General features: G+C 36.6%; 6 protein-coding genes across 11 annotated transcripts in view; 4 read left to right on the plus strand and 2 right to left on the minus strand.

The window, feature by feature from the left end:
- The first annotated feature begins 1,160 nt into the window (after positions 1-1,160).
- Positions 1,161-3,063, plus strand: Cks30a (Cyclin-dependent kinase subunit 30A). The gene is made up of 3 exons (XM_078179258.1): positions 1,161-1,336; positions 1,884-2,011; positions 2,099-3,063. The coding sequence occupies exons 1-3, from the start codon at positions 1,281-1,283 to the stop codon at positions 2,158-2,160; spliced, it is 246 nt and encodes an 81-aa protein (XP_078035384.1). The 5' UTR covers positions 1,161-1,280; the 3' UTR covers positions 2,161-3,063.
- A 1,071-nt stretch (positions 3,064-4,134) lies between these two features.
- On the plus strand, positions 4,135-11,710 carry Eaat1 (Excitatory amino acid transporter 1). Its single transcript, XM_078178974.1, has 10 exons — positions 4,135-4,365; positions 8,116-8,390; positions 9,143-9,326; positions 9,400-9,442; positions 9,564-9,603; positions 9,679-9,865; positions 9,943-10,176; positions 10,266-10,457; positions 10,533-10,667; positions 10,755-11,710. The coding sequence occupies exons 2-10, from the start codon at positions 8,135-8,137 to the stop codon at positions 10,900-10,902; spliced, it is 1,419 nt and encodes a 472-aa protein (XP_078035100.1). The 5' UTR covers positions 4,135-4,365; positions 8,116-8,134; the 3' UTR covers positions 10,903-11,710.
- Vps25 (vacuolar protein sorting 25) lies at positions 11,518-12,672 on the minus strand. Its single transcript, XM_078178975.1, has 4 exons — positions 12,572-12,672; positions 12,066-12,211; positions 11,731-11,949; positions 11,518-11,659 (listed from the first exon to the last, which is right to left on the minus strand). The coding sequence occupies exons 1-4, from the start codon at positions 12,619-12,621 to the stop codon at positions 11,547-11,549; spliced, it is 528 nt and encodes a 175-aa protein (XP_078035101.1). The 5' UTR covers positions 12,622-12,672; the 3' UTR covers positions 11,518-11,546.
- A 1,856-nt stretch (positions 12,673-14,528) lies between these two features.
- On the plus strand, positions 14,529-17,463 carry Nup44a (nuclear pore complex protein Nup44A). 5 transcript variants are annotated; one of them, XM_078178731.1, is made up of 7 exons: positions 14,529-14,647; positions 14,751-14,995; positions 15,085-15,271; positions 15,460-15,721; positions 15,798-16,028; positions 16,102-16,389; positions 17,039-17,463. In XM_078178731.1, the coding sequence occupies exons 4-7, from the start codon at positions 15,492-15,494 to the stop codon at positions 17,214-17,216; spliced, it is 927 nt and encodes a 308-aa protein (XP_078034857.1). In that variant the 5' UTR covers positions 14,529-14,647; positions 14,751-14,995; positions 15,085-15,271; positions 15,460-15,491; the 3' UTR covers positions 17,217-17,463. The 5 variants fall into 5 exon arrangements, with proteins under 5 accessions (XP_078034857.1, XP_078034854.1, XP_078034856.1 ...); XM_078178728.1 differs by having other exon boundaries at positions 15,115-15,271; XM_078178730.1 differs by lacking the exon at positions 17,039-17,463 and having other exon boundaries at positions 15,115-15,271; positions 16,102-16,870.
- A 949-nt stretch (positions 17,464-18,412) lies between these two features.
- Positions 18,413-20,551, plus strand: LOC144468919 (testis-expressed protein 47). The gene is made up of 5 exons (XM_078178733.1): positions 18,413-18,511; positions 18,585-18,695; positions 18,759-18,917; positions 19,099-19,267; positions 20,433-20,551. Exons 1-5 carry the CDS (start codon positions 18,413-18,415, stop codon positions 20,549-20,551), a joined length of 657 nt encoding a protein of 218 aa, XP_078034859.1.
- A 1,886-nt stretch (positions 20,552-22,437) lies between these two features.
- The window catches only part of LOC144468917 (neural cell adhesion molecule 2), a 451,988-nt gene continuing 448,396 nt past the window's right edge, over positions 22,438-26,029 (minus strand). For both annotated transcript variants that reach the window (XM_078178726.1, XM_078178727.1), the window contains exon 14: positions 22,438-25,334. In XM_078178726.1, coding sequence (XP_078034852.1) covers positions 25,062-25,334 — 273 coding nt within the window. In that variant the 3' untranslated portion in view covers positions 22,438-25,061. The remainder of the gene's footprint in view (positions 25,335-26,029) is intronic.

Here is a 26,029-nt window from a genome sequence, read left to right on the forward strand (position 1 = left end):
GAACCTTGTAATTAGGAGTGCTACGTGTTGCTATGGCTACGTTTCACTGAAGACCAAACTTAAAAAGCGCAAGACACTGTTACTTATACGAAAATTATATACAATGTAAAAGAACTCGCAGGAATGAATAGTAGTATACTTAGTTGCTTATGTTGCGTATGCATCATACAATGTTATTAACACGTAGCGCGTCGCACGTAACTCGCGTAATCGCATATATCCTAAATTCACTTACAATTTTACAAATTTAATTTACTTACTTAATCATTTAAAAAGTAATAAGTTCTTAAACATTTGACTAAAAAATTTGAAATTATAACAAAAAAATCATAAGAAAGAAACTCATCAGAAACTTTATTTCGTATCATAGAAATTGAAGAGTAGTGTTCCATGAAGTTATTCCGATCATAGTATGGAAATTCAATTGGTCTTCAATGGATTCGCATAAATATAACCCTACATATCCGTTTTATGATTCGAATAATTTTGCAGTGTCTGAATAAATAGACGGAATAATTTGTACGCATATATAGATGAAATAGTTCGTTTCAAGAAATAGAAAAATTATATTTGTAGACTTTTTAAGAGAATATAAATGCAAGTTTCAACTTTATTTTGCAAATTTTTAATAATAAAGAGCGTATTGTCAAAAATCCTGGAGGGTGAAAAGTCAGGTCGAATATCATTTCAAGTGTTTTAGATGGAGCGCCATGGGTATGGATGCGTAATAAGAGTGAGACCGCAAAGCACGGTAAAATGAGACGACCTAGGGTGTCCGTGTGGATATTCACACATAGAACTCGTTTGTTTTCTTCTGTCTCTCTCGATCATCTTCTTCTGTCTTTCTAAACCAACTGCGCCGAGTTTGATGCGCATCAAAATGGTGGGGTTGAAAGCGCTTGGAAAGAAGAGGCGATGAAAAGATACTACTGTATACAATGTCTAATCCATTGAATATAATTTCAATATCTAAACAAAGAAATAATGAATACATAACTATTTCCTTATTATTCTGATCTGTATCTTTACTTATTGCAATATTTTTTAAATTTGTTTAAACTCAACTATACGTACAATATTTCATTGTATAGACTGTCAACGAATACGAAGTATGTACTCTCCCACCACTCTCTTTGACACTACATCCGTTAAACTTTCAAATCGTGCGGTATACGAAGTCGAGCCGAAGGTTTTCGAAAATTCACAGACGATTTTTCGTCGCGATCGGTGAATACGTAATTAGTATTCAAAATCTAGAAGAGTACCGTCAGTGAGCCACAATGTCAAACAAGATCCATTATTCGGATAAATATTACGACGATAAATACGAATACAGGTTAGTTGGAATAACGGTAGCGTGTGTGATTGAATTTAGGTTGTGATTTTGGTCAATTGTGCCATTTTCTATGGTTCGTGTATATGCCTAAATCGTCAAACGTATGTTTGTCGTAATGTCGTGGTTTATAATTTCTGTAAAGAGTCTTTGTTTAACAGAAATGTAATCACGACATTATTTTGCCGAGTTTGACAATAATTCCTTTGTTCGTTTTTCGGATACGTTTTCTGAGAATAAATTAGTGGTACGTGACGTACGTCCAGCATCCTGATAATAGCTAGGCAACAAAGAATTTACTTATAGGGAGGGGATAATATTAAGTGGTTGTAACTTATTTCAGCTTTAAGAAGTGTTCTTTTTAAATAAAAAAAAACAGAATTCTTAATTAATTAAATTCAAATTTTGGATATCCTTTTTACATGCATAAATAGTTCTCTTAACTATGTTCATTGTTTCCATATTATTACAATCTGAAAATACATAAATTAGACTAGGGGCAGAAAACTTGAAAATATATTTCTTCATTAATAAAAAAATATTTCCACAGGCATGTAGTTCTGCCAAAAGAATTGGTGAAGTTTGTGCCAAGTACCCATTTACTATCAGAACAAGAATGGAGAGCCATTGGTGTTCAACAAAGCCAAGGATGGGTACATTACATGATTCATAAACCAGGTAAACATTATTTATCAAACAAATTTGACTAATCTAAGCAATTCCTTAATAATAAGAAATCTTAATTGAATTTCTTGATTATTCCAGAACCACACATTTTGCTCTTTAAGAGGAAAATAACAACACCAGCACCGGCACCAGAAAATTAACTCCTTCACCTTATCTATACCAATTTGTAAATAATCCTTCAGGTCATTGTTAATATTCATAGAAAAGCTTAACTATCATGGCAAACTATTGTATCAACCTTGAAAATTTTATTGGTATCGAACTTTTGGAAAAGCTGCTACAACCATCTAAATTTGGTGATCTACTAATTTTAGATAATACAGTAACAAGTATTAATTTTCTTAAATTTTTCAGTATAACATTGATACAACTTTCTATATTCACTATTGCTAAATCATTCGCAAAAACAAAGTATTCTGTAAATATGTCTATAGAGTGTTTTAGATATTAATCGCAGTTTACATAGTTCTTAATTTTGGAATTACCACAACAACTTGGTATTTTCATTCAATGTAACAGAAGTGGAAACGCTGAAACATTCTAGTTCATTCTTTCTCAGAGAATCATAGTTCTGCAGCAGAATTAACAATTTTGTTCAGAATTTATCGAGTCAGGGCCATCCTGATGATCTTGTGATTGCAGTGCCTTGCACGTATGTGCTAATTTTTTTATTTACTGTTAAGTTATACTTTAAGTCTTTCCACTTAGGATAATCATTTTTTATGTTTAATAAGAATGATGTACTGAAAACATTTGTATGACTTTAAGTTTTAAATTCGTGAACAATGTGGATATTGATTTGAGATTCCAATACGACTAGTTAAGAATGAAATTGTGCATTTATTTTGTACCTTGCCATACAATGTGTTACGTTAATCAGGATTATATCATGCATTGAATTTTCTTTGAGCATAATTTCATTCAGACTTGGCTCTCTATATTTTCTTTTCTCAACTGCTAGAATTTAGTATTACTTGACTTCGATTTACTTTTATAAAACTAAAATAAGTATTGTCAATTTTTCAATAAACGTTTGTAAGTAACAAATCTTCTATTCTTTAAAGTTTCAAAGATGTATTATGTTTAGCTTTTATTTTTAAAAAAAGTACCGTTCTGAGTTTTAAAGTATAATAGTGTTGGCATTGTGTAGCACATACGCGTAACGGTATGATACCGTCAGGCATTCGTCAGTTCCTTCAATCCACTCACGCACAGCAAAAAGAGTGAAACAAATTTAGCCAAATATGCGAGGAAGAAGGAGGAGGTCCGGGGAAACAGAATAATTAAAATAGCCACGTGACTGACCTCAATCCAATTATACAAACATTGTCCCTAGCGGTCAAGTATTTCTCACACCAATTTTTGTAAATTGTACATTAATTAAATCCTCGTTGATGGAACGACGTGTATTGCGTACACACAGTTCGTTTCACTTGTATTACATAATTTCGTTAGCAGTATCTTTTAATAAGGAAATAAGTAATCAGCGAAATTCTTTCAAAACCGCAAAAAAATTAATTTCCATATCAAGCATTATGTCAAACATCTAAGGGTACCATCACAGAAACATTTGTTCATAGAGATACATTTCAATTAGGTTAAGCCCTACCGTTCATTCTATTTATAATGTTTTATGTTATATTAGTACGTATTGTCCGATCGTGGTTGACCATTTTAAATAGTATTACTTGCTTTTATTGAAATAATACTGATTAAATTGAAATTTAATGGACTGTTTATCGCTGTAGTTTTCTTATTGTGACAGTTCGTTCTAGTGTTTCATAATGTACGGAATTGATTGCCGCTGCCATACACGGTGTTAGCCGTTCATTCAAGTCTCGGGTTATAACATGTTAGCGCGACTACCAGTAGCAGGGGCACGCGTACACGTCGTGGCTGTGCCCCGGTCACATGTACATATGTATGTGCAAAGGTAAATACATATCGAGAAAGACGATAAACGGGGGAAGACGTGTACCCGGGAGTTCGGTGAAAGGGGGCAAAGGAATGGAGAACGCGTGAACAGAGAAGTTGGAATAGTGGCGAATGTTCAAGGAAGGGGGGTGGGGTAGAGGCAGATACATGATCTCTGACGCACACATGTTGCATCCACGCGACGAAGGGCTCCGTTCTCATGGGCAAGCCGGCACTCCACGAGAGCGGAGCGCGCCGACAGTACCACGACTGCATCCGCGGGAACGACTTTCGCGCTCTCTAACACGCGAACGAAAGGTGCCTTATACTCCTGATAAGGACAATTCAACGCGCAGAAAGTGCGACACAATCGAAACTTGTTGATCCTGCCATTGCTACGGGATCGTGATATAATATTCGAACCGCAGCGGGTGAGTTAACAAACTCTTCCTTTCTTTTTTTCTCTTTTCTTTAAACATGTACATAGCAAGTCTGCGACTTTACCGACTGAGTCGAGCAAAAATAATCTCGGGGAAAGATTCGATGATTTATATGATGAATATTTTTCTTGTTATTTACATGTTAGGAATTTGCTAGTAGTAGCGTTTTACTACAATGTTAATCTTTTCAAAACAATAAAGTTCATCATCATACCGACAAGAGTGCGGGAAATCCAGAAACAAGATATCGTCTGTTGTGCACTCGTGTTTCGCGATAATTGAAAGTTTTAAATGGGAACGGTGACTAAATTTTCTTATTGTGCATTGTGGGGTGTATCTGTTACTGTCGCGAAGGAATAAACGGTTTAATGAATCGCGTCTATATTGTGTTTCTGTACACGTGCACTACAGCTCCACAACCATTCTCGTGCCCCAACTGTGTTTAGTTGGACCTTTTTCTCCGGAATTGTCTGACAGCATGGTTTGTCCCCAGGCTTACAACGCTCCCAATTATAAAAAAGGAACAACTCACGTCATTTCTTCATTAATGTAATAAAAATAGCTACGAAGTTCGTTAGGAGCGATTATAACTTCCGGTTTCCTTTTTTCGCAGCTAGCATAGATAGTATTTCACAGTAGAATACTATCAGAACCTGCTAAAGTAAAATACTATCAGTACCCTGCTAAAATGGTACGCTCTGACGTAATCCAACGTTTCTTCGGACCGGTGATGCTAAAATTCAAATTCAAAACATTTAAAAGCTCGGAAACGTTAGTATACAATGGCGCGACTATTGAATTTTCAAATACTTCGTGGAAACGTCTCGATAAAACTTGATCTCACGATTCTTTGAAATTGAATAGTGACCAGATAAACAATGATTCATTAGTCGGTAACAATCGATTATTATTTATTATGTAACGAGTATATTATGGAACATTAAGCTAATGTTTGTGATCGTAAATGTGATAAAGTTGAACTTCTCTGTGAATGGCAACAAAGAAGCTCGTTATCGAATGACATTATAGAAAGTAGTATTGAAAAAAGAAAGTAGTAACGAAATTGTACGTATTTATACCAGTAAATTCCAATTTGGACTCCTTTTTAAGTTTGTTCTGTCAAACTCGAAATTTTGGAAGATCGCGCGTAAGACGAGCGCGCGCGCGCGCAGGAGAGCTACTTTTGCCTCCTGCTCTTGATCTCGACGATTCAAACAAGAATGGCACGTGTGTTTCGTAGCCATTTGGTCCCACTTTCGTTTACCCTACCGGCGAGATGTACAGTGTATGTAGGTGAATCAACCAATCGCGCTCTAATAACCCGCTAAAGCGAAGGTCGATTTCGATCTCGTCCGTAGGTATCGTGTTTCTCGTTAGCCATTTCGCAAAAATCGTATTGTTGTTGTCATTACCGTGGACGTTTTCCACGTTGCCGCGTGAACGATTGGTCTTTGGATAGCGTCGGAAGAACAAGAAAACTGACGAAACCCAAACGCAAAATACAATATCAGATTTTTCTGCGGCAACGATTTGGTTGACTAATGAAACGCCAAAGGCAGATTTCCAGAACAGTTCGAACCGGTTGATACCAGTTGCTTCTAGAAATACATACGCGTGTGTATATGTGTGGGTGATGCGCACACAAGAAAATCCTCTGTTCATTGACTATTTTTTATTAACCAATTTGTTCCGGTAATTAATTATCGGTACATCCGATCCTCTTCACGTGTACCCTTCTTCGGTAGTTTCCGTTAAAGGACATCATTATCAGTCCTCGAGATACACGCAGTGATTACTGGTAGCCGTGTAGCCATTGTTTCGCTTTTAATTCAGAAAACATCAGAGATGTACGCATTTTTATCCTTGATGAATACTAATCTATGTAAACCAATGAGTCAGCTTACAGTTCCGTGGTGCAGTTATTAGTAATGTCTACGCGCATGTATCTTTAATGATATGGAAAATAGAGATCTCTTTATGATCCATATTTTTATCCCCCGACAACTTTTGACCCCCATTGTACATAAGATTATGGTCGCTCTCCCATCTTTCCATCGTTTTGTCAGTCAAATCGTTTAAAACGTGAGCGCCGTCGTCAGATCAAGCGTAATTTATGTATGCGATACTCGTTGTGTAATATTAATTATGTAAAACATTTGTTATGTGGTTGAACAATGTTAGAATTTCCATGAGAACCCTAAAGATCGAGTAACACCGTGATCCATTGTTACACGATGTTTTTAATAACGGACGCTGCTCGAATTAGGAAACCGGGCCAAGCTTGTAGTTCATAATTCAATCAATTTGCCCGTATCTTGTTTACCTTCATCAAATGCAACAGCATGTCACCTTGCGATCTGTATCTTACTGCTTCGCTAGGTTGTTAAAATCTTTTTGTTGACAGAATGTCTCCCTAATACAGCGAAAAACTAAGCCGTTGGATCCAGGGCGATAATTTCGAACAAAGGATCATACCGTACACTTATTTCATTGTAATTGATCGTTATGCATATAATTAATTATATTCTACATGCTGACAGTGACAATTAGTATGCGGGACCAATAGAACCTGCACCGCAACGGGGCCTGCAGATTGTTTTTCCTTTGCGCTTTTGCAATTATGTTGGATAACTGCACGGACTCGCACATTCTAACGAGAGAATATGCATTTTGCCTGGCTTATGGCCAAGGACGTGACTAAAACTACGTGGAAACAATATTTTCAATTGTCGGCAAAGATATTCCAAGAACGGCGAAAAAATCTCGCGTAATTGGATTCCATCACGCGTGGTATGCCTTGGGACACTGTTTGAGGAGCCAAAGAGACTTTTTTATTGAGAATTCAAGCGGGACAGACGCATCGATTGCGCGTCTCGAGCAACAGCCAACGGTCCATACAGAAAGACAATTAGCATAATCGGGTGCTCGGGCCGCTGACCGCTATGGTCAGTGCAATTAGTCTTTACCTACGCCGATTGTCCGTGAATCTCGACCGGCAGCGGTATTATGCTAGCCTCGACTTAGTGTCTGCCTTATCCGTACATCGACTTGTTTGTCTTATCACGACTTTTCAGTACAACGTGTATAAATGTTTTAATCGTCCGCGATCATACGTATGTCGCGTGTCCCATAAAAAGTGCGACATAAAAAGATAATCGAGTAATCGTGGTATGCTCCGTTGGTCCGTTCGTAGCTACAGAATCTGGCCCGAGGCCATATTTCGTTATCATATCGGTAGAAAAATTTACGTAATGCATTTCTGCGAATTACAATATTCGTCGGTTCCTCCTCCACAAACAACAGTGATGTACAGTTGGCCACAAAAGTCTTCTCCCCACTATCGAAAATGGCAGACCTTGTTGACCCACTTCTAACTTGTTTTATATTATATATTTCTCAATCGTGTTCCTATATTCGGCTCCATAAGTTTTCCATGAGCGTTGGAGGCAGTCGAAATTAATTGATAATTGTTCTACAATAACAGGTATCGCTAATCAAAGATAAACGTAATTATTATTTCTTTTTCATAATAACAGAGAAAAATGTGGCTTATAAAGGTGTCTTTATAAGTGTTTAAAAAATTGTAAATTGGATATTGCTTTTATCAAATACGGCGATCAATTTAGAAAACAATGAACAATAATATGCTCGTTTCGGATGTTTAATGCGTTGTTAATTATAAACATCGCTTAATGGATTATTTATTTTTACATTTAACAGTAGTTACGATTCTGGTTTTAGGATATAAGACGGTGACGACATGGCGCACCCAAAAAAATTGAAGAACTGTATGTCAGAGAACATGCTAACGATGCTGACGGTGGCTGGTGTTTTGGCCGGAGTTGTTCTCGGCTTCATTTTGAGAAACTCCAGAGATGAGCCATGGACAAAGCGCGAGATTATGTACATCCAGTTTCCAGGAGACATTTTTCTCAGAATGCTGAAGGCTCTCATTCTACCGTTGATTGTCGCTAGCATTGTCAGCGCTATCGGGGGATTAGATCTTGGTCTATCCGGTAATTGCTGCAGACTTCACATCAGATTTCTAAACCGTTTCGGATTGTTGAGGAAGCCGGTTCTTCTGCTTATTTGCAAACGATCGGTTTTAATTCTTGTAAACATTTATCTAAAAATTTTGTCAATTTTGTAAATAGTTCCGAACTAATCTTGAACATTTGATAACTCTAAAGTGCGAGACTAAACATACAACTTTCACACCTGTAGTCCCAATACGACAGTCGAGCTTATTGTTTGATAATATAAATTGCAAAAGATTACGTCATTTGCCTTGATTCTACTAGAATTTTATTTTTAAATAATGCTTATCAGAAATCGGTGGTTCATAATATTTGATTACTCCAGATTGTAAGGGCTTACAAATTTGTTTATACGAAAATCACGATTATTGAAATTTTTCAGCAAGATTTGACTCCTTTTCATGAAAGAATCCACTGATAGAAACTTTTAAATGTCTTACAGATAAATATGAACATGTTGTTATTAATAACTCGATCATTATTTTGAATCAATCATATTCTACATTTCGAGCGAATGCTAACCGAGTTCTTTGTCAGCTCCTCTCTTCTGAGAACTGAAGTAACGCGATATTTCGTCTTGTGATAAGAAATCTGCTAATTACGCATAAATCTTTATCACTTTGTGTGTGCACGAAGTTGTTACGTTATGTACAACGAAGAGACCTATTTCTAAATGTATTTCTATTAGAGAGGAAAATAGATCGAGATTATGATCTTGTTTCATTTTGCAGGGAGGATAGGTGTACGATCGATTTATTATTATGCGTCGACAACCATATCCGCCGTAGTCCTTGGAATAATACTCGTGTTAATTATTAAGCCTGGACAGCTCAGCTCGCACACTCTAACTACAAATGAATCTGTAAAACCACCTAGGAATGTTACTACCGTTGATACTCTGCTAGATCTAGTCAGGTATAGAAATTTACATAATGTCTTCCTACAATGATTCATTAGTACAATCTCGTGATGTCCTTTCGTTTTACAGAAACGTGTTTCCTCCCAATCTTGTACAGGCATGCATTGCTCAAGTACGTATGCAACTCTTTTCAATAATTTACCTGTCAGATATTTGTTAATTACAACTATTTTGTATTGATTTAACTTTAGCGACAATTGCTTATATTTCAATTCACTATTATTTTATTACAGTACCGAACTATCTTAATCAGACCAGAGGATGAAACAAATAGTAAGTAGAGATTGAAAACACCTGATTCCGGTACTTGCACAACGCGATTCCGTGACCTCACGATTTTTTGCGCAGCTACTACTTTACAAGATTGGGAAATATCCTCCAGCTATGGAGACGGTACCAATACTCTGGGTTTGGTAGTTTTTGGAATTGTGTTTGGTATAGCCATTAGCAAAATGGGAGAGGCTGGCAAGCCTCTGTTAACTTTCTTTGATACTCTAGCTGAAGCATCTATGCTGATTACTAAATGGGTTATATGGTATAAAGTTCTATGATATGTATGTTCATCATTTCATGTCTATGTAAACTATGTTCTAACATTGATCTCATTTGTAGGATCTCCCCGATCGGTGTTCTCTTCCTTGTTACCTCTAAACTGTTAGAAATTGAAGATATCGGTGCCATTGTCGGGCAACTAGGTTTATACTTCGTCACAGTATTATTAGGTCTGATTATTCATGGTTGCGGTACTCTTTCCCTCATATTCTTCATTTGTACCAGAGAATTGCCATTCAAGCTGCTCGCGAAAATGGGCCAAGTTTTGGCTACTGCATTTGGTACTTCATCTAGGTGAACTGTTTATAATATATGTATATATAAGCTATATAGTGTTATATTCATCTGAGCTTGAAATTATGAAAGCATGATTGCAATTACAGCACTGCTACCCTTCCAGTAACAATACAGTGCTTAGATAACATTGGTGTAGACCCTAGAATCACAAGATTCGTTGTACCGATCGGTGCTACTATTAATATGGACGGAACAGCATTATACGAAGCTGTGGCTGCCATATTTATAGCTCAAGTTAGAAATGTTTCATTGTCTCTTGGAAATGTAATTGGTATCAGGTAAATCAAGAAACTAAAAACTTAAACAAAATAACATGAATGTAATCATTATATGATTGTAATATATTTTTTCAGTATAACTGCTACCGCGGCGAGTATAGGAGCTGCTGGTATTCCGCAAGCTGGTCTTGTTACGATGGTTATGGTTTTAGACACTGTAGGACTGCCTGCTGAAGATGTAACACTCATTATTGCGGTCGATTGGCTTTTGTTAGTACATTTTTCTCCTCTTTTTATTTTTTAAACTGGAAAGTATTATCTTAAATTTTTATATCGATTATAAAAATTCATTTACAGGGACCGTTTCCGGACAACAATAAACGTTGTATGCGACGCACTCGGAGCTTATGTAGTCGAACATATGAGCAAAAAGGAACTTGAAGCGAATGTCACTTTACCAGAAGAAACAATAGAATTAGCGAGAATAAGGAAAGTTGAAGCATAAATTGCCAACCTTTTCTTTCACTAAAATTTTGCCATGATATCATATGAATACAATTTTACTGTGTTTGTATCTTTTTTGTATACTTTATAGTCAATTATTTGTACTAATGTATATTCATTTTGGGTGCAAATCTTATTTTACAAAGTAATCTATATATACTTATATAATTGTCAGATGTTATTAGCAAGATACTTACTTAGAATTTTAAAGTAATATGATAAAGCATAAATTCGACTTCTCATGAACGTACTAAATACATTGTTTTTGTTTGCTATTGTTAAAATAATATTTATGACAGTTATTCTTATGTTCTCATATGTGAGATCAGAATACAATATAACTTGTAATGTTAAAACATTCCACATATTTATTGAGTACAGCAAGTATAAAAAATTATTTTCAACACTGTTTCTACATACTTCATTTATGTACATATATAGTATTTATTATACAGATCTTATTAATAATAAGTCCTACGAAATAATAGCCTGTAAACATACTTAAATATGTACTTTTTTAATTAATTTTGTGATTAAACTTTGAATATACTCAAATTCATGAATCTGTTATGAGGCTATCACTTATTAATTTCTTCAAATTTATATTTAGAATTTGTATACAATTATTGTTATACAGTTACCTATTCAGAAGAACTTTACACCTTGATTATCATCAAATAAAATTAATTCAGCTTTTTTATTTGTTTCTAAAGTCTTGAGAGCTCTAATTAATACTTCTGTATCCAGTCCATGAAATTCTGGAAATACATAATTAATGTTTTAGTTTTGGTTTCCTTACAAGGAAACAATTTCTTGGAAAAACACTTACCTTGATCCACTGTATCTTCTCCTTGTGTTAATTCGAATAAAGTGCACACAGATCCAGAGAATCCTTTCTCTTGTGCCCAATTATAAATCATCTCACCCCATTCTTCTAAAGTATGCCAATAAACTAACCATCTTTGTTTATTCTTATCAATAGGACTGGCATTTCCAGACTTTTCTAATTCTTCTAATACTAATGAAATAACTTCTGAAGGTAATTTTCCTAACACATATTTTAAGGAAAAATAATTTACATTCTCATTTACGAATTGTTTTTGCATACAAAATAAAAGCCTTACAATTTTATTTATGTATAATTTGCTTTTATATAAAGGATACGATTAATTGCAGTATTACTGAACAATGGGCTTGAGTGTATTTCTCGAATATCTACAGTGGACTGCTTTGTCACACGATAATATTCTAATATTAATCCCTTCCATGCTGATATTTGTTTAGCTCTAGTATCTGCATGTGGTTGAAGACTAAAAATTTCAAAAGTGGTACAATACATAATAGACAAAAGCCGATTGTAAACAATTATTAGATACTCTCGAACATAATATTAGATAAACGAGTTAGAATGAAATCATTTTTACTTTTTCTTACGTGAGGAGTGTAAAATTCGACGTGAAGAATATTTTACATGCGACTTTTTTTCTTAAAAACTAACTTAAACGAGAAATATATCAATGAGTGTAATGACATTTAACCTCAAACTGTCATAAACACTTTTGTGTTCTTAGTTTTTAGATAAATATGTTTCATTGACCATTTCAATATCAACTATAATAATCTGTATTACAGTTTTTGTTGAAACTACACAATAATCACTTAATACTTACGTAAAAAACGGAGGGAAACTATATTGCCACGGCCACTCGATTTCTGCCATTCTGATTCTGATTGAAAGGAGCTGTCTAACCACAGACTTAGCATCCCTACAGACATTGCATACAATGCTTTACAGTGTAGCGGCTTTCTTACTAACTATGTAACCCATGCCAGCAAGGGTTGATATAAAATTATCTTTGCTCTGATTGATTAGTGATTTACTGATGTGCAATGAATATAAAACCTCAAATCTCTGGAAATATTTTTTAAAAACTGTCAATAATTCTTCGGGTTAGGATGATTTCAATGATATGCATATGTATGTATGTGTAATGTATGTTCAAATATGTTTAATAATTTTATAATAATTTCATAATAATAGTTTAAAAATAGGTTCAAATACGTTTAATAATAAGTTCGTAATAAGAAGCAAAGAAATAGAGAGGAATATTTCCCATAATAGGAAAAATTATTTCTTTAAATATTGACTCACTACTTGATGATAGTATGGAGCTGCTTTCAAATCCTGGAACAGGAAGATATCCCGACGATGAAGTTCGGATCATTGCTTCTCGATTTCTGCACCGTGGACATGGTTTCACAACACAGTCAGCCGTAAACACTCCCGAACACTTGCGAGCACTTCCAAACACTCCGGTATCTCAATCCTATAATTAAGTTGAAATGAATAGATAAATTACCGAATGAGCGATTAGCAAGTAATGGATTAGCCAATTGACGGTTTAAATAAATAACCGATTATTAAAATGACTGAATAGCCAAATGAGCAATTAGCAAAATGGCCAAATAATCAAAAACCGCAGTGGATAAATGTACCGATTAAATATTGCACCGAAATAGTATCTCGAATTAAAGAGATTGACGGAAAATGTCGAAAACACAACCGTGTGTTCGAACACAGTCGAGTAAATAAGTCCAGGAAAATAATATTGACGGTTGCGGATTACCTCCGCGCCAAGGGTAGCGGTCGACCGCGGATTAACGGTAAAAACTTCTTGAAGAGTTTTAAGAAACAAACTCATTAGTGCGCGTATGAAATCGAACTTCTTTCAGTAATACACTCTTTATTTCTGGTTTCTTAATATTTGAAACCATAGTTTGTTCTTTGGATCCCTTGGACTAATTGTATACTTAAATAATCGGAAGTCATATACATATACATCTGCCTGAGGTTTGTGGTGGATGTAGTTAGTTATAGTTGTACTATACAGTTGTATATAAATTGAATTATTACTCTTTCCTTTTTAAAGAAAACATGTATATGAAACACCAAAATGTTTTTTTAAATTATATTTATACATTAAAATGGGTCGTATTTCGAGCACAAAGTATCATTCAAAAAAGGTATAAATCCTGCACTGCTTACTTGCAACATTAGTTCATTCTCTTATGCTAACATTCAGGGTAATGCAAAAATTATTTGGGCTCGCGACTTAAAAAATACCAATATTACGCTGTTTGTGTACAATGAACGTCAGGAGTACGGATGCGTGAAAAAAGTGAGACAAGCTATGTATGTACATAGGTGTAATGTGACTCGTTTCACGTGTGTTGTGCTGATGTCGTGCTGTCTTACTCGCCATTTTCTCTCTTTTCAGCTGTAAATCGTCAGCCAATCAGAGTACAGCAATTCGCTACATTTTCCCAATCAAAACACAGCAATTCGCATCATTCTTCCAATTAGAACACAACAATTGGCTATATTCTCTCAATTCATTAGCTTAATTGTCTCCAGATATGGTTCTTGAATTGAAAGATTATTGTATGCAGTGCCCTACTCCTTTACGCCTGTAGGTCATAACATAATCTGTTAATGAGGATCAACATAGAAATTTTCTTTACTTTCATTGGCTGACGATTCACTATTGAGACAAGATTCATTGTGGATTGGGTACGTGGCAAAATGGCGGGGATATGTGCGCTAGCTTAGGGAGTAAAAAAAGCGTGTAGGAGAAGGTCCCATTACTGTACAATGATGAAGAACTTCTTATGAGTTTTTACTGGTTCTAAGAAGGTTTTCCCTCCATTTCTAAATGTATACAAATTCTGTGCGAGTAATACATAAAGTAAGTGTTTCTAACCGGTGATATTTGTACGCTGCATTATATAAACAAATGTTTTCAACACTCTAATTACTGTAGATATACATAATGTGTAAAAATTTTTCAGCATTATCAACAGATTAACCTCTGTTCTGATATAACAGATTCACTTCTGTTGTGTTAACCTCTGCAGAGTTCCGAAAATTCCGTGGTAGTGACAGAGGTCTTCCTTTTGTATAGTACTATTTAAATAAATTAAAAATGTTCGAAGCACATAGCATTAACGCGGAGCACAAGGACTTGATCCATGATATTGCTTACGATTTTTATGGGCAACGAATGGCAACGTGCTCCAGTGATCAATTCGTGAAAGTAAGAAGTTTATAATGAATGCATGTACGTTTTTATATAGATTCGTACTAAATTTGTATGCATCATACTATGTAGATTTGTTGTTGTAGTCATGTGTGAAGATTGTCGAATTTACGTAGGTATGGGATGAAGATGAACATGGAAATTGGCACCTGACTGCATCCTGGAAAGCCCATAGTGGTTCCGTGTGGAAAGTCACTTGGGCACATCCAGAGTTTGGTCAAGTACTTGCAACGTGTTCCTTCGACAGGACTGCTGCTGTGTGGGAAGAAATAGGTATAGTCTAAATGGAACCTAAACGCTTTATGGAGTGTAACTAAAATGGTGATGAAGACGTTATAATTTATTTTATAGATTTTTATGTTTCAACAGTTATTTTGGAAGTTGTTCGACAGTTGTGTTTTCAGTGTATTGATTTATTATGTTGTAATTATTTATTTTCAAACTATATGGGTTCTTAACAGTTGGGGAAGGATCAGGACCTGGAGAACGTGGCATGAGACATTGGGTTAGAAGGACAAATTTAGTGGATTCCAGAAAGTCAGTTACAGACGTGAAATTTGCACCTAAAACCCTTGGTCTTTTATTAGCTACTTGCAGCGAAGATGGAGTAATTAGAATATATGAAGCTCCTGATGTTATGAACCTGAGTCAGTGGACACTCCAGCATGATATTAGCTGCAAGCTTCAATGTAGTTGTCTCTCATGGAATCCATCTTTGTCAAGGTAAAAATTTGATGAACACTTATTGAAATTGTATTCTGTAATTATCTGAACTCTTATTAATTAATTTGCATATTAGGTTACATCCTCCAATGATAGCAGTTGGAAGTGATGATTCAAATCCATCGTCTGGCGGGAAAGTGTTTATATACGAATATTCTGAAAGTAGTAGAAGATGGGCAAAAACAGAAACATTAACTATAGTTGATCCTGTTCACGATATTGCGTTTGCTCCGAATTTAGGTAGAAGTTTTCATACATTAGCTATTGCTACGAAAGATGTACGAATAATTACGTTGAAGCCTTTGATGTAAGTATGAGTAAATACTGAACAACAAGTATTATATGTAATGGATTCTATAATAAATTTGTTATTTATATAGAGAGAGTGTACAAAGTGGAGCACCACGCTTTGAGATTACTACAGCAGCACAATTTTTTGATCACGATTTTACCGTATGGCGCGTATGCTGGAATATTATGGGAACTATTTTGGCAAGTTCAGGGGACGATGGTTGCGTTCGATTATGGAAGGATAATTATATTAATAATTGGAAGTGTGTAGCTGTTTTGAAAGGTGATGGTACTTCTGCTCAAAGTGCTGAGACTCCTACAGCAGCAACGCCACCAAATCACTCCACTGGAACGCAACAAACACCTTCAACAACAAGGTACTACAAATTGGGTTCCATCAGTCATCCAAACCAAGTGCCTTGGCATTAAAGATAATGAATTATTTTTTACGACAATTAATGGCTTCATGCTCTTTATTATTTCATACAACTGTACATTTTTTGTATGAAAACTATTGAATTTATATTTATGTAATAAAGATAGTAATTGTTCTTCTTTTATAACAACTTTATGTTTCTATTTCTAATAGCACTAAGCCGATTTATATTTATTATCAGTTTGTAGCAATGCACTCTTCCATTGATTTATGTCTTTTCATTAAGTAACGTAGGTATCAATTGTATATATCACTTTGTAATTAATTCTTTTTTAATAATTTTGATGACGCAACATACGCACCGTTGATTTATTCCTATCTTGAGAAGTATTTGATATCTTCATAAAGGATGTTTTCATAAGATTAATTAAAAGTGCATAATATTTTGTATGATTGAGTGAAAAATATATTTTTTCATAACATTCATTTGTAATATATTTTTTAATTAATAAATACAATATATATATACATATATATTGTATTTCACCCTTCTATTTTATCCTATCTCTAAATGTGTATATTAGTTGACAAGTAGATCGTTTGTGATTAGATGTAATTGCTTATTTAATTAATTGTCATTTAACTTTCAGAGCAGTAACTGTAGCGACAGTCACTGCAGAAAAGCCTACAGTTACAGTAATGTGCATCAATAAATGGCAAGCACCTATCACAAAGGGTCGATTCAGTAAATCCGTTTGGTTAGGAAATCCCAGCGAAGCAACTCCACCACCACCCCCAATATTAGAGTGCCCAAAGACGAAAAAATAACTATAATTCAGTAATTGAGTTTTTAAACTTGATAATTAGGCTTGGTAAATTTACAAATGTAAGATACTTTATTATGCATTTACTAGTATTATTTCTTTCAATGTACTTACCATGTGTACGTAATGTATAGTAATAGTTGGGACATCAGTCATAGTTATACATTTAAGAACTATAAGCACAGTATTATTATCTTGTATATATTTATATTAAATTTAAGTTAATATTAATTTGCTGGTCATTTTATACATTTATTTTTAATCTGTATTGTATTTTAAATAAAATACAACTGCAATCCAAGTTTAAGTAACGAATATTTTCATTTTAAAATCATATTCCGGAAATGAGTGACATCTAACGTTTGGTGCACTACAAGATCAAGATTAAAAAAATATACGATGAAATTACATAACATTGGATATATATGGATTAAGTCCTTTTTTTGTTGAATAATATGAGAATATTGTTACAATAAAATAATTATATATTTAAAAATAGTAATCTATAACCACGTATATGAGTAACGTAGTACATGTGGATTTCCGGGTGCTCATACGAAATTATAGACGCTCCTAGTGTATCGGTACTTTAAAATAGCTAAAAATACAATATTAATGACGTATCGTGTGTGTCTGTATAAAATTTGTGTTCTCTATTAGTTTGTTAACCATGAAACGAGTATTCGAGCCAACAAGGAAGTCTTTGCTAGATGTAGTGAGAACAAACCTGCGTGCAGCTAACAAGGTAAAAGTAATTTAAGTTCATCACATTTTGCATACCTTGCATTTCTAATTCTTATATAAAAAATATATAATATAATTCAGCATTTTAACTTATTTCTATATAATGATCGATTGGGTATTTTGTGATGAATGAAATTCAATTACTCTTTTCTATAAAAGTAATCGTGAGGATTTTTGTCTTGTGCGCATCATTCTATGCGCATTCTGTTCACTTACGCTAAAGCGCGTGGATTTCAAAATGCTTAGTTTCGTATTCCTTAATATTAGTTCATAAAAGAATATATACCTTCGACAATTAGGTTATCAAGAAGTCCTTTACCTTCTAGAGTTCATACATAACCCGTGTTCTTTACATTGGCAAATATACTGGCGCACATGAAAATTTGACAACGGTAATTATGAAACGAATTAACAAGTCCATGATTAAAAATTTCTGAGAATATAAATTTACAGAGAATGGACTCTGTTATTAAGTATTTGAAGGACGATGTTGAAGATGTTCATATAAGTGGAATATTTCTTGTGTACCCTAAGCTTTATATTCATTTGCTTGAGGTATTATTCTAAAATTAGGATATTTACAATTAGTATTGTTCACGACACAATACATAACTAATAAATTACATAGGCACCGGAAGACATTATATATAAACATTTAAAAGCTTTTTATGCAAAAAGCACCGATGATTGTAATCTGGGGAGATCAATTTTCCTTCCATTCTATCATCATATACATCAAGTAAACTTTTTCATAAAAAATTGCTGTGAAGAAATATATATATATAAATCGTAAAATGTTTAGAGATTCTTCACAGATTGGTTTTACGTATATACGACCCCGCCCACGTTATTAGAAAACCTGGAATCGCAAGAATTATCCGAAATTAAAACACACGTGACCAATTGTGTAACAAAAATTTATGTACTGAGTTATAAAATATCGAATACGATCCGTGATCAAGTAAGTTGTTCTACAATTGCGACTTAAAACACGACATACATAAAGCAATTTATTTTACGCGTAAGTATGGTAATGGAAAAAGCGTTAGTTTTAATCAAGTGGTGGGGGTAAGCGTATAAGTCACCTTGAGTGATCTAAATTAGTATTAAAAGGTTATTAATAAAAATATGTTTTTCAAAAGTCAATTCCAATGACGGATGTTGCTCGGAATGTGTGCAGCAAAGGTGCAAGGGACCTTCCGGAGAATACAGTGGTCGAATATTTGATAAACGTAACCAGTCCAGTACTTTTGAGTGTCGAAGAATATCTGAAGACATACTCGTCGGTGCCGTTTATTAATCTGTACCAAGGTAACAGTCGTTGGAAAGAGAACAATAGGGCCGGGAATGGTTAACAGTTCGTTGAATAAAAACGATTATTTATTTTAGAGTATTTACAATATCAAAAAAACGTCTCCTTTTATGGGGTACATGAAATTTGTGTCAGATATCGCTAAACTAATTACATATACAAATTTCATTCAAACGGTTCTTGTTTCTGTTTTGTGTCTTTTCCATTTTCATTGGTAAAAGCAGCTGGTCAGACTCGTTCGTTACGATGTACAGGCTATACATGTACACAGTAAGATGTACGGCAGTAAGATGCACGGCAGTAAGATGTACGGTGCTTCCATGACTTAATCTAAAAGAGTTTTCTTCTGTTCTTATCCTTGGCTACTCTAAGATACATTAGTAACGAAGCAAATGGTGTGCAAATGTTGGTCGGTAGAGAAAACGTTGTGTCGTCCCATCGATTGAAAGATTTGGTCAATTCTAATCGGACTAAAGGGGAGGTATTGCTTTATCTAACACATCTACATATATTTGGAAAAATCTCAAGTGCACGTGCACTTACGTTCATGTGCATTCAACATTTTCGTCAGCCACAGGTGTACTCGACTTTCGTACTTTTCCGGTGCACGTGCACCACAATCTTCATACTTTCCTAAGTACAACTTTACAAATCTTAAACATACTTGCCGCAGATAAACATACATTCAAGTACATGTGTACTTAAGTAGATTTGTACCGAACTTTCATACTTATCAAGTACAGATGTATTAAATCGGGTTGTAAGTACGAATGCACTCGAATTCGTTTCTTTTGAAGTGCACGTGCATTCAAGTTCACCGCGTACATGCATTTGTGTTCAACTTCGATACTTCCTCGTTACACGTACACTTTCGATATTTTCTATTCGAACTGATTGCGATTTATAATCTAAGTGGTATCGTTAAGCTTCTCTACGGGGGTAAATTAAAGGATGTTAATTGGATAACTGATCTATTCCACAAAACCTGTTATCGATCGGAAAAGCTGTGCGGATAAAAGTGGCTATCCGTCCATGAACACCACAACGCGTTTTCTCGTGCCGACCAAATGATTCCGCACTAAGAAGAGTAGCTTCACACAAGATCAAGGAACGCCTTTACAGTCACAGTGAACAGGTTGTTAAACGATGACGACTACGTTTCAGATAGCATCTGGCCGCCACCCCACGATTTCATGTTCAGCGGCGCGTCCGCGAGACACAATCGTCCAAGTATCGATGTCACTTCGAGCAAGCAGCACGTTCTCCCCGATCCGCATCACTAGAAGAAACAAAGTACCGTCGCGAGCTGCTCGCTTGGGAGACAGGATTTCCGGATTTCGATCTTCCTCAAGAACATCAATTTACCGATCAAGGAACGGCTGCGAATGTAGACTGCATTTAGATATTTCACATGCACCAGATCGGTATGGAATAAATCAAAAGTGATTTGTTGGCAGTATGCATTTGAAACTTATTATTAGTCTTCGCTCAACTGATATTCATCGGATCTGTCTTGGGTGATGGCGATGTGTGACGGACAATATGCGAGGAACTCGTAAAATCTTGCTTAGTGACGACGAAGAAATTCACAACGTTGCGGCGAGACCTACGTTTTCGCTTAGAGTCTTTAATCTTAACACTTTACCTACAACTTGTTAGTTCATGAAACTGTGAACATCCGCTGGTATTCTGGGATCTTCTACGACTACAACCAAACTTTCTGTATACTTACTTTTATTACTGTGCTGCAAGATAAATGCAAACACGAAGTTTCTTTAACTTCTTTCGAACATATTCAAGTTGCAACATTGTAAATATCGTAGAAACTTTTTATGAAATTTGTAGGAAGATCCTAGTGTGATATTTCGTAGTCTGAGAAAATAAGGTATTATAAGGACTATAATGTAGGTAGAGTGTTAACAATGAAGCTCAGAGAATTTCAGTAGTACTCAATATCAGACACGTATTTCAGTTCAAATACTTCTTCTACGGTCACCAGCAAGCAAGACTAGCTCGCCTCGTCTCGTCCATCAACTGTCTCCCCTGTACAATGTATTTCCCTCTTAACGTTTTGACTGTCTCTATTCTATCTTCACGTGATGCAACCAACAGACCTTAAAAGAATGAAAAGCGATAAGCGAGGGAGAAAACCCCCCTTTGTCTCCATCCGCAAAGCAACATCGAGGTCAAAGATGAACCATAGAACTCTCATGTTAATGTCGTATGACTCAGGAGATACAACGGGACGCTATCAAGTAGTAGACCCTATTTTGTATTGGCTGGTAGCTCGTTTGTCCCTTCCTAGGAGACAAAGGGACACTGTTGGATGCGTCATAGGATCGTTCAGATAAAAATAGAGCGGTAACAATAGCGAAAACCCGAGTCGTTAACAAATGAATAGCTGCTTCCGAGCGTCTCACTATGTCTGTCGAGTCGGGAGACAGAGGAAACACTGTACTCCCAAGATTCTCAGCTTTCCGTCGGCCTGCCGCGAACGCTAATACAAGGGGAAATACAGGCGTTTCTTGAACAATTACTCGGAAGTTCTCAGCACACCTGGCTACGTACCGACATCAATTCCATCAATGGCAATTAATAGATAACGATCCAGGCAGCCCGGCGCTGGATCGTCACGCGTGTACACGGGTTCCACCGTCGCCGTGGATAGAAACTTAACGACTAGCGATCGCGATAGAACACATTGATCTAGAGGACTCGAAAGAACGATTAAATTTTTTTTCGGTTATATTACAAGAAGCGGCTCGCGAGAAAACCGACGCCTTTTTTTCTGCTACGATCCACACGTTACACACCGAAGTTATCTATCTAAGTAGCCAGATCCTCGTCCGCGCTTTTCTTTCTTCTGCTCCCCTTTCTTCTCCTTCCTCACATTTTTTTTTGTTGTTTTCGTTTAAAATCTTTTTCCTTGTTAAATACACAGAGATCCGATCACGCACGGGAAAAGATATCGGAGACGTTCGCAGAAAACGCAGACGCTCCGAGAAAGTTTGATTAGGAGAACTGTACACGCGCTGTTTCCGCTTCGTGCGAGTCTTCCGCGAGCTTTCAGTCGCGAGCAGACTGCGGATATTTATGCAAATTCACATTCCCGCACCGCAGCCACGCGGTTCCCTGGAATCGAACGAAAATTTGTTTCGCCTGCCAGCTGGTGGTTTCCCTGAATTGAGAGTAAATGGAACGCATTCGGGTTGTTTCTTTTTTCTCATGACGTTTATTTTATCCTGTTCAACAAAGTCGAGTTTATTATAAATGCATAAAATCCGCATTCTAGTACGATTCTGTCGTGGGATCAGAGGATACGACGACCGTTCGTGTGCTGGACGACTTTGCGCCGGAAAAGTCCGGAATGAAACATAATTACACTCATACGATCCTCGGATACAGTTGCGCAAATCACTTTAATATGATAAATCACCCATTTTTGCTTCGCTTTTCAAATCAACGAGAAATACACCTTACGACACTCATAGAAAGAAATCGAATATTTTAGTATTTTGGAAAACAAAATGGGTGAATTGTCACCTTGCGGAACGTATGAGGGTTACAGAATTATTCAAGAATTTGCAAGAACAAATTTTGATTTTAGATAGTTGTAGAGCATGGAGTTCATTTCAATTTGATAGACAGTTTTGCATCCGTTGTATGCTTTTGGTAATAGCGTCCCGTTTTGTTTGGGAATCGGAATGCAAAATTGCTGAAATATATGATCGAAAAATGAAATTTCAGAGTATACTCTGTAGCATTTCTAATTGTTGCTCGAATTTCGAAGTTTTTCGGCTTGCGTCGTCCTGGAAAGGCGGTCTAATTCGTCGGTCTCCAGGGAAAGTTCTCGCCGGAGATGCTCTCCAAGCATCCGACAGAGGACTATCGCAATGATCGGACCACGAGAAAGCTCTAAATTCTTTCTGAGAGCAGGACAACTATTTTTCCCTCCTCTCACTTCCTTCGTGCCCGGTTACTTGGAAGGAGAATCGTTACTTTATACATTATACAGATACTTAATCTTACAATAAAATCCAGAATACTGCATACTGACGAAAGTAATGGGGATCTCTCTCTCTCTCTTTCTCTCTCGCATCCTTTTCTTCATCGTTTTACTCTTATACTCTGTTCAGCACATCGAGTTCTTTCGTTTCGCGTCTTTTCACTTCGTTTTTTTGTCTTTTCTGTTGTTTTTTTAATGTTCAACGATGGGGAAAGCTGTACGATATGTCTCTGTGTCTCTTCCCACCCCCACCCTGTGATTCACATATATGTACGTGCCCCGACATACACACACTCGCAAACGAAATTCTTGTTCCCATTGACTCTATATACTCTTTGTTTCTTTGTTTAAACTTTTATCTCTCTGGTAAATATTTCTCTTTTTGATTTTCGTTTCGCAGAGGGCCGTCCTCCTCCTTCTCAGTGTACGTTATTCTGGCTGCTCGATCGATCGATCTCGTCCGTATCTCTCGCGCATATACACATACAATTTTGGGTCTTACCTTGTCTCTCTTTCATTATTTATACTTACATCGACTAGACGAATTGTACAGTGTACCGATAGTAAAAGTGGGAATTTAAACCGTCTCTCTGCACCCGTCCCCGCCGGCCTCGTCGTCCACATTTAAACGCTACCGATTTTTTTTGTATAAAATATCATCCGTATTCAAGAGTAGTAGTATGTACAGCACGCGCGTACACCCGTGCACATGTATGTATAAGTTGTTCATTATAATTACTCGGTTTTCGTTTCTCTATTAGCACACACACGCAGGTTCGCGACGCACGGATCTACACGGTTTCTCCTTTGTTCTCTATTACCGCGTTCCAGTTTGTTCTTTTACTCGTCTCCTTTGCTCTTCGGTTCCATATTGTTCTTTTCGTTTGTCTCGTTATTTTACATTCGCAAACTCCAGGGTCGTCCGTTCAATATAAAAAGGGCACTTGATTGAACAAAGAAACGGAAACGCGAACACTGTCGCCGGGAAGAAAATCAGCTCGTCCGCGAACGATGATTCTTCTTTCAGCTCGCTGGATACGTTTCGGAGGCTTTCGAGTTTCAATTATATAACGGGTGGCTAGGGAAATTGTGGTACGGAACAATAATTTCTTCTCGAAATACTCGAACGTTTAATTACAGTGTTTAGATTCAATGTAATTAACCTGGCAACTATCGGTAATTGCTGTTTAATCATTTGCATCCGAATAGCGACTTTGTGAAGAACTTTGATACTCCTACAAGAATATTAAGTAATTGTTTATACAATGAACGTTCTAGGATAACTTGTTCAATGGAACTTTCGTTACACAGTGTCTGCAAAGAAGTATCTAAAATTTCAGTAGAACGGAATAGTCTACAACATAAATTCGACTGAATTTTCGGAAACAAAGGATTGGGGAATGTTTACTCCTGGATAAGATAGCACCGAGTGCAAAGGGTCGCTGATCCACAACAGTCGCCCTAAATCCGAGATGAATGTAATCTACATCGTGTGCGTTTTTGCTTGTCAGCAGTCCGTACCAGGATTCCCCAGCCAGCACGACAGGATCGCGATCAGGACCATCCCAACCAAGTCTGCAAGCAACGAAGGGGCAACAAGAACTTCTCCAGAGCGCTTCGACGTTCGCGAAGAACTCGATTCTTTGCGTTGGATGATGCTCGTTTTGATCGGCACCGCGACCGGTGCTCGAAACAGAAGAGAACACGATCTCCGGCAGCATCGCGGGACAATTGGAGCGAAAGTTACCGATGGATTACACCTCACTGGTTTGCAGCCGGGAGAATCGTCACACGGAGCTCTCTCTCTTCGCCATCACGATCGGCGTGCTGATCTTCCCGTCCTTCTGCGATTGAATGCAGCACTGGCCCGGGATCCTCGCCTCGACGTCCTTGGTGAGTATGCTGCCGCTCGGACAGGTCCTGCCAACGACACCCAGGCCGCTGTACAGCATCGGCGGACTCATTGTCATCGACATCGATTGAACACTTTGGCTCGGCCAGTGTTGCCTCGGCAAAGTGCAAACACCGGTCTCGTAGACGTCCCCCGCTATAGGCTGGAACTAAAGTTCGCGTACCGATAACGATTAAGGATTCACTGGATCTCGATGGGGCTCGAGGATCGAATCATCTGCTCGGGACTGATTGGAAGCGAAGGTTGAACCCTTTAGAGGGAGGATTTACGGGGTTTTCTGGATGAGGTATTTAGGAGCTGTTTGGGACGTCGCTAGACGATCCCTATTATCGATCGGGATTCAATTATCCGTACCAATGACGGTTGCGAATTTAGAGAGTTTAGATCAGCTTCGAGGACTCGGTGATTTGTTTGGCAACGATTCAACATTTTAAGGGCCTGTTTCTAGGCAAGACATGTAGCATTAGGGATTAATCTCGACATACTGATGATCATTGAGACTTTACTGGATTTAGATAATGCACGAGTCTCCGATTTTTTGAGAAACATTTTGTAGATCATCAAGAATATGGAGAATTCGTAGAAAGTTGATGGTAGGCAACTATTGAATGCTTTACGAGTCATTTGCAATGTTTGTCTAATTGACGAGTAATTAACCTACCAATGGTTATCCAATAATTATCAAATATATAAGGTAAAGGTGTGCTAGTGATATTTTTAAATGCAATAAATAAGTTTTGGGTAGGCGAAGTGTTAAGCCACATGCGCTGCAATGTTCTTTGTAAAATAATTTTTGAGGACTCTGAGGCCATAAATAACGCCACGCGTTAACTGACTGGTGTC

The sequence above is a fragment of the Augochlora pura genome, chromosome 4 (genome assembly GCF_028453695.1).
Source record: "Augochlora pura isolate Apur16 chromosome 4, APUR_v2.2.1, whole genome shotgun sequence".
Classification (NCBI taxonomy): domain Eukaryota; kingdom Metazoa; phylum Arthropoda; class Insecta; order Hymenoptera; family Halictidae; genus Augochlora; species Augochlora pura.

Coding starts and splice junctions, on each gene's coding strand:
- Cks30a (XM_078179258.1), top strand. CDS start 1,281: ATGTCAAACAAGATCCATTATTCGGATAAATATTACGACGATAAATAC. Junction 1,337..1,883: donor GACGATAAATACGAATACAG/GTTAGTTGGAAT, acceptor ATATTTCCACAG/GCATGTAGTTCTGCCAAAAG. Junction 2,012..2,098: donor TTACATGATTCATAAACCAG/GTAAACATTATT, acceptor TGATTATTCCAG/AACCACACATTTTGCTCTTT.
- Eaat1 (XM_078178974.1), top strand. CDS start 8,135: ATGGCGCACCCAAAAAAATTGAAGAACTGTATGTCAGAGAACATGCTA. Junction 9,327..9,399: donor ACTCTGCTAGATCTAGTCAG/GTATAGAAATTT, acceptor TTCGTTTTACAG/AAACGTGTTTCCTCCCAATC. Junction 10,458..10,532: donor GGAAATGTAATTGGTATCAG/GTAAATCAAGAA, acceptor ATATTTTTTCAG/TATAACTGCTACCGCGGCGA.
- Vps25 (XM_078178975.1), bottom strand. CDS start 12,621: ATGGCAGAAATCGAGTGGCCGTGGCAATATAGTTTCCCTCCGTTTTTT. Junction 11,950..12,065: donor CAGTAATACTGCAATTAATC/GTATCCTTTATA, acceptor AATATGTGTTAG/GAAAATTACCTTCAGAAGTT. Junction 11,660..11,730: donor AGAAGATACAGTGGATCAAG/GTAAGTGTTTTT, acceptor ATGTATTTCCAG/AATTTCATGGACTGGATACA.
- Nup44a (XM_078178728.1), top strand. CDS start 14,885: ATGTTCGAAGCACATAGCATTAACGCGGAGCACAAGGACTTGATCCAT. Junction 14,996..15,114: donor CCAGTGATCAATTCGTGAAA/GTAAGAAGTTTA, acceptor GAATTTACGTAG/GTATGGGATGAAGATGAACA. Junction 15,272..15,459: donor TGCTGTGTGGGAAGAAATAG/GTATAGTCTAAA, acceptor GGTTCTTAACAG/TTGGGGAAGGATCAGGACCT.
- LOC144468919 (XM_078178733.1), top strand. CDS start 18,413: ATGGACTCTGTTATTAAGTATTTGAAGGACGATGTTGAAGATGTTCAT. Junction 18,512..18,584: donor TTTATATTCATTTGCTTGAG/GTATTATTCTAA, acceptor TAAATTACATAG/GCACCGGAAGACATTATATA. Junction 18,696..18,758: donor TCTATCATCATATACATCAA/GTAAACTTTTTC, acceptor TAAAATGTTTAG/AGATTCTTCACAGATTGGTT.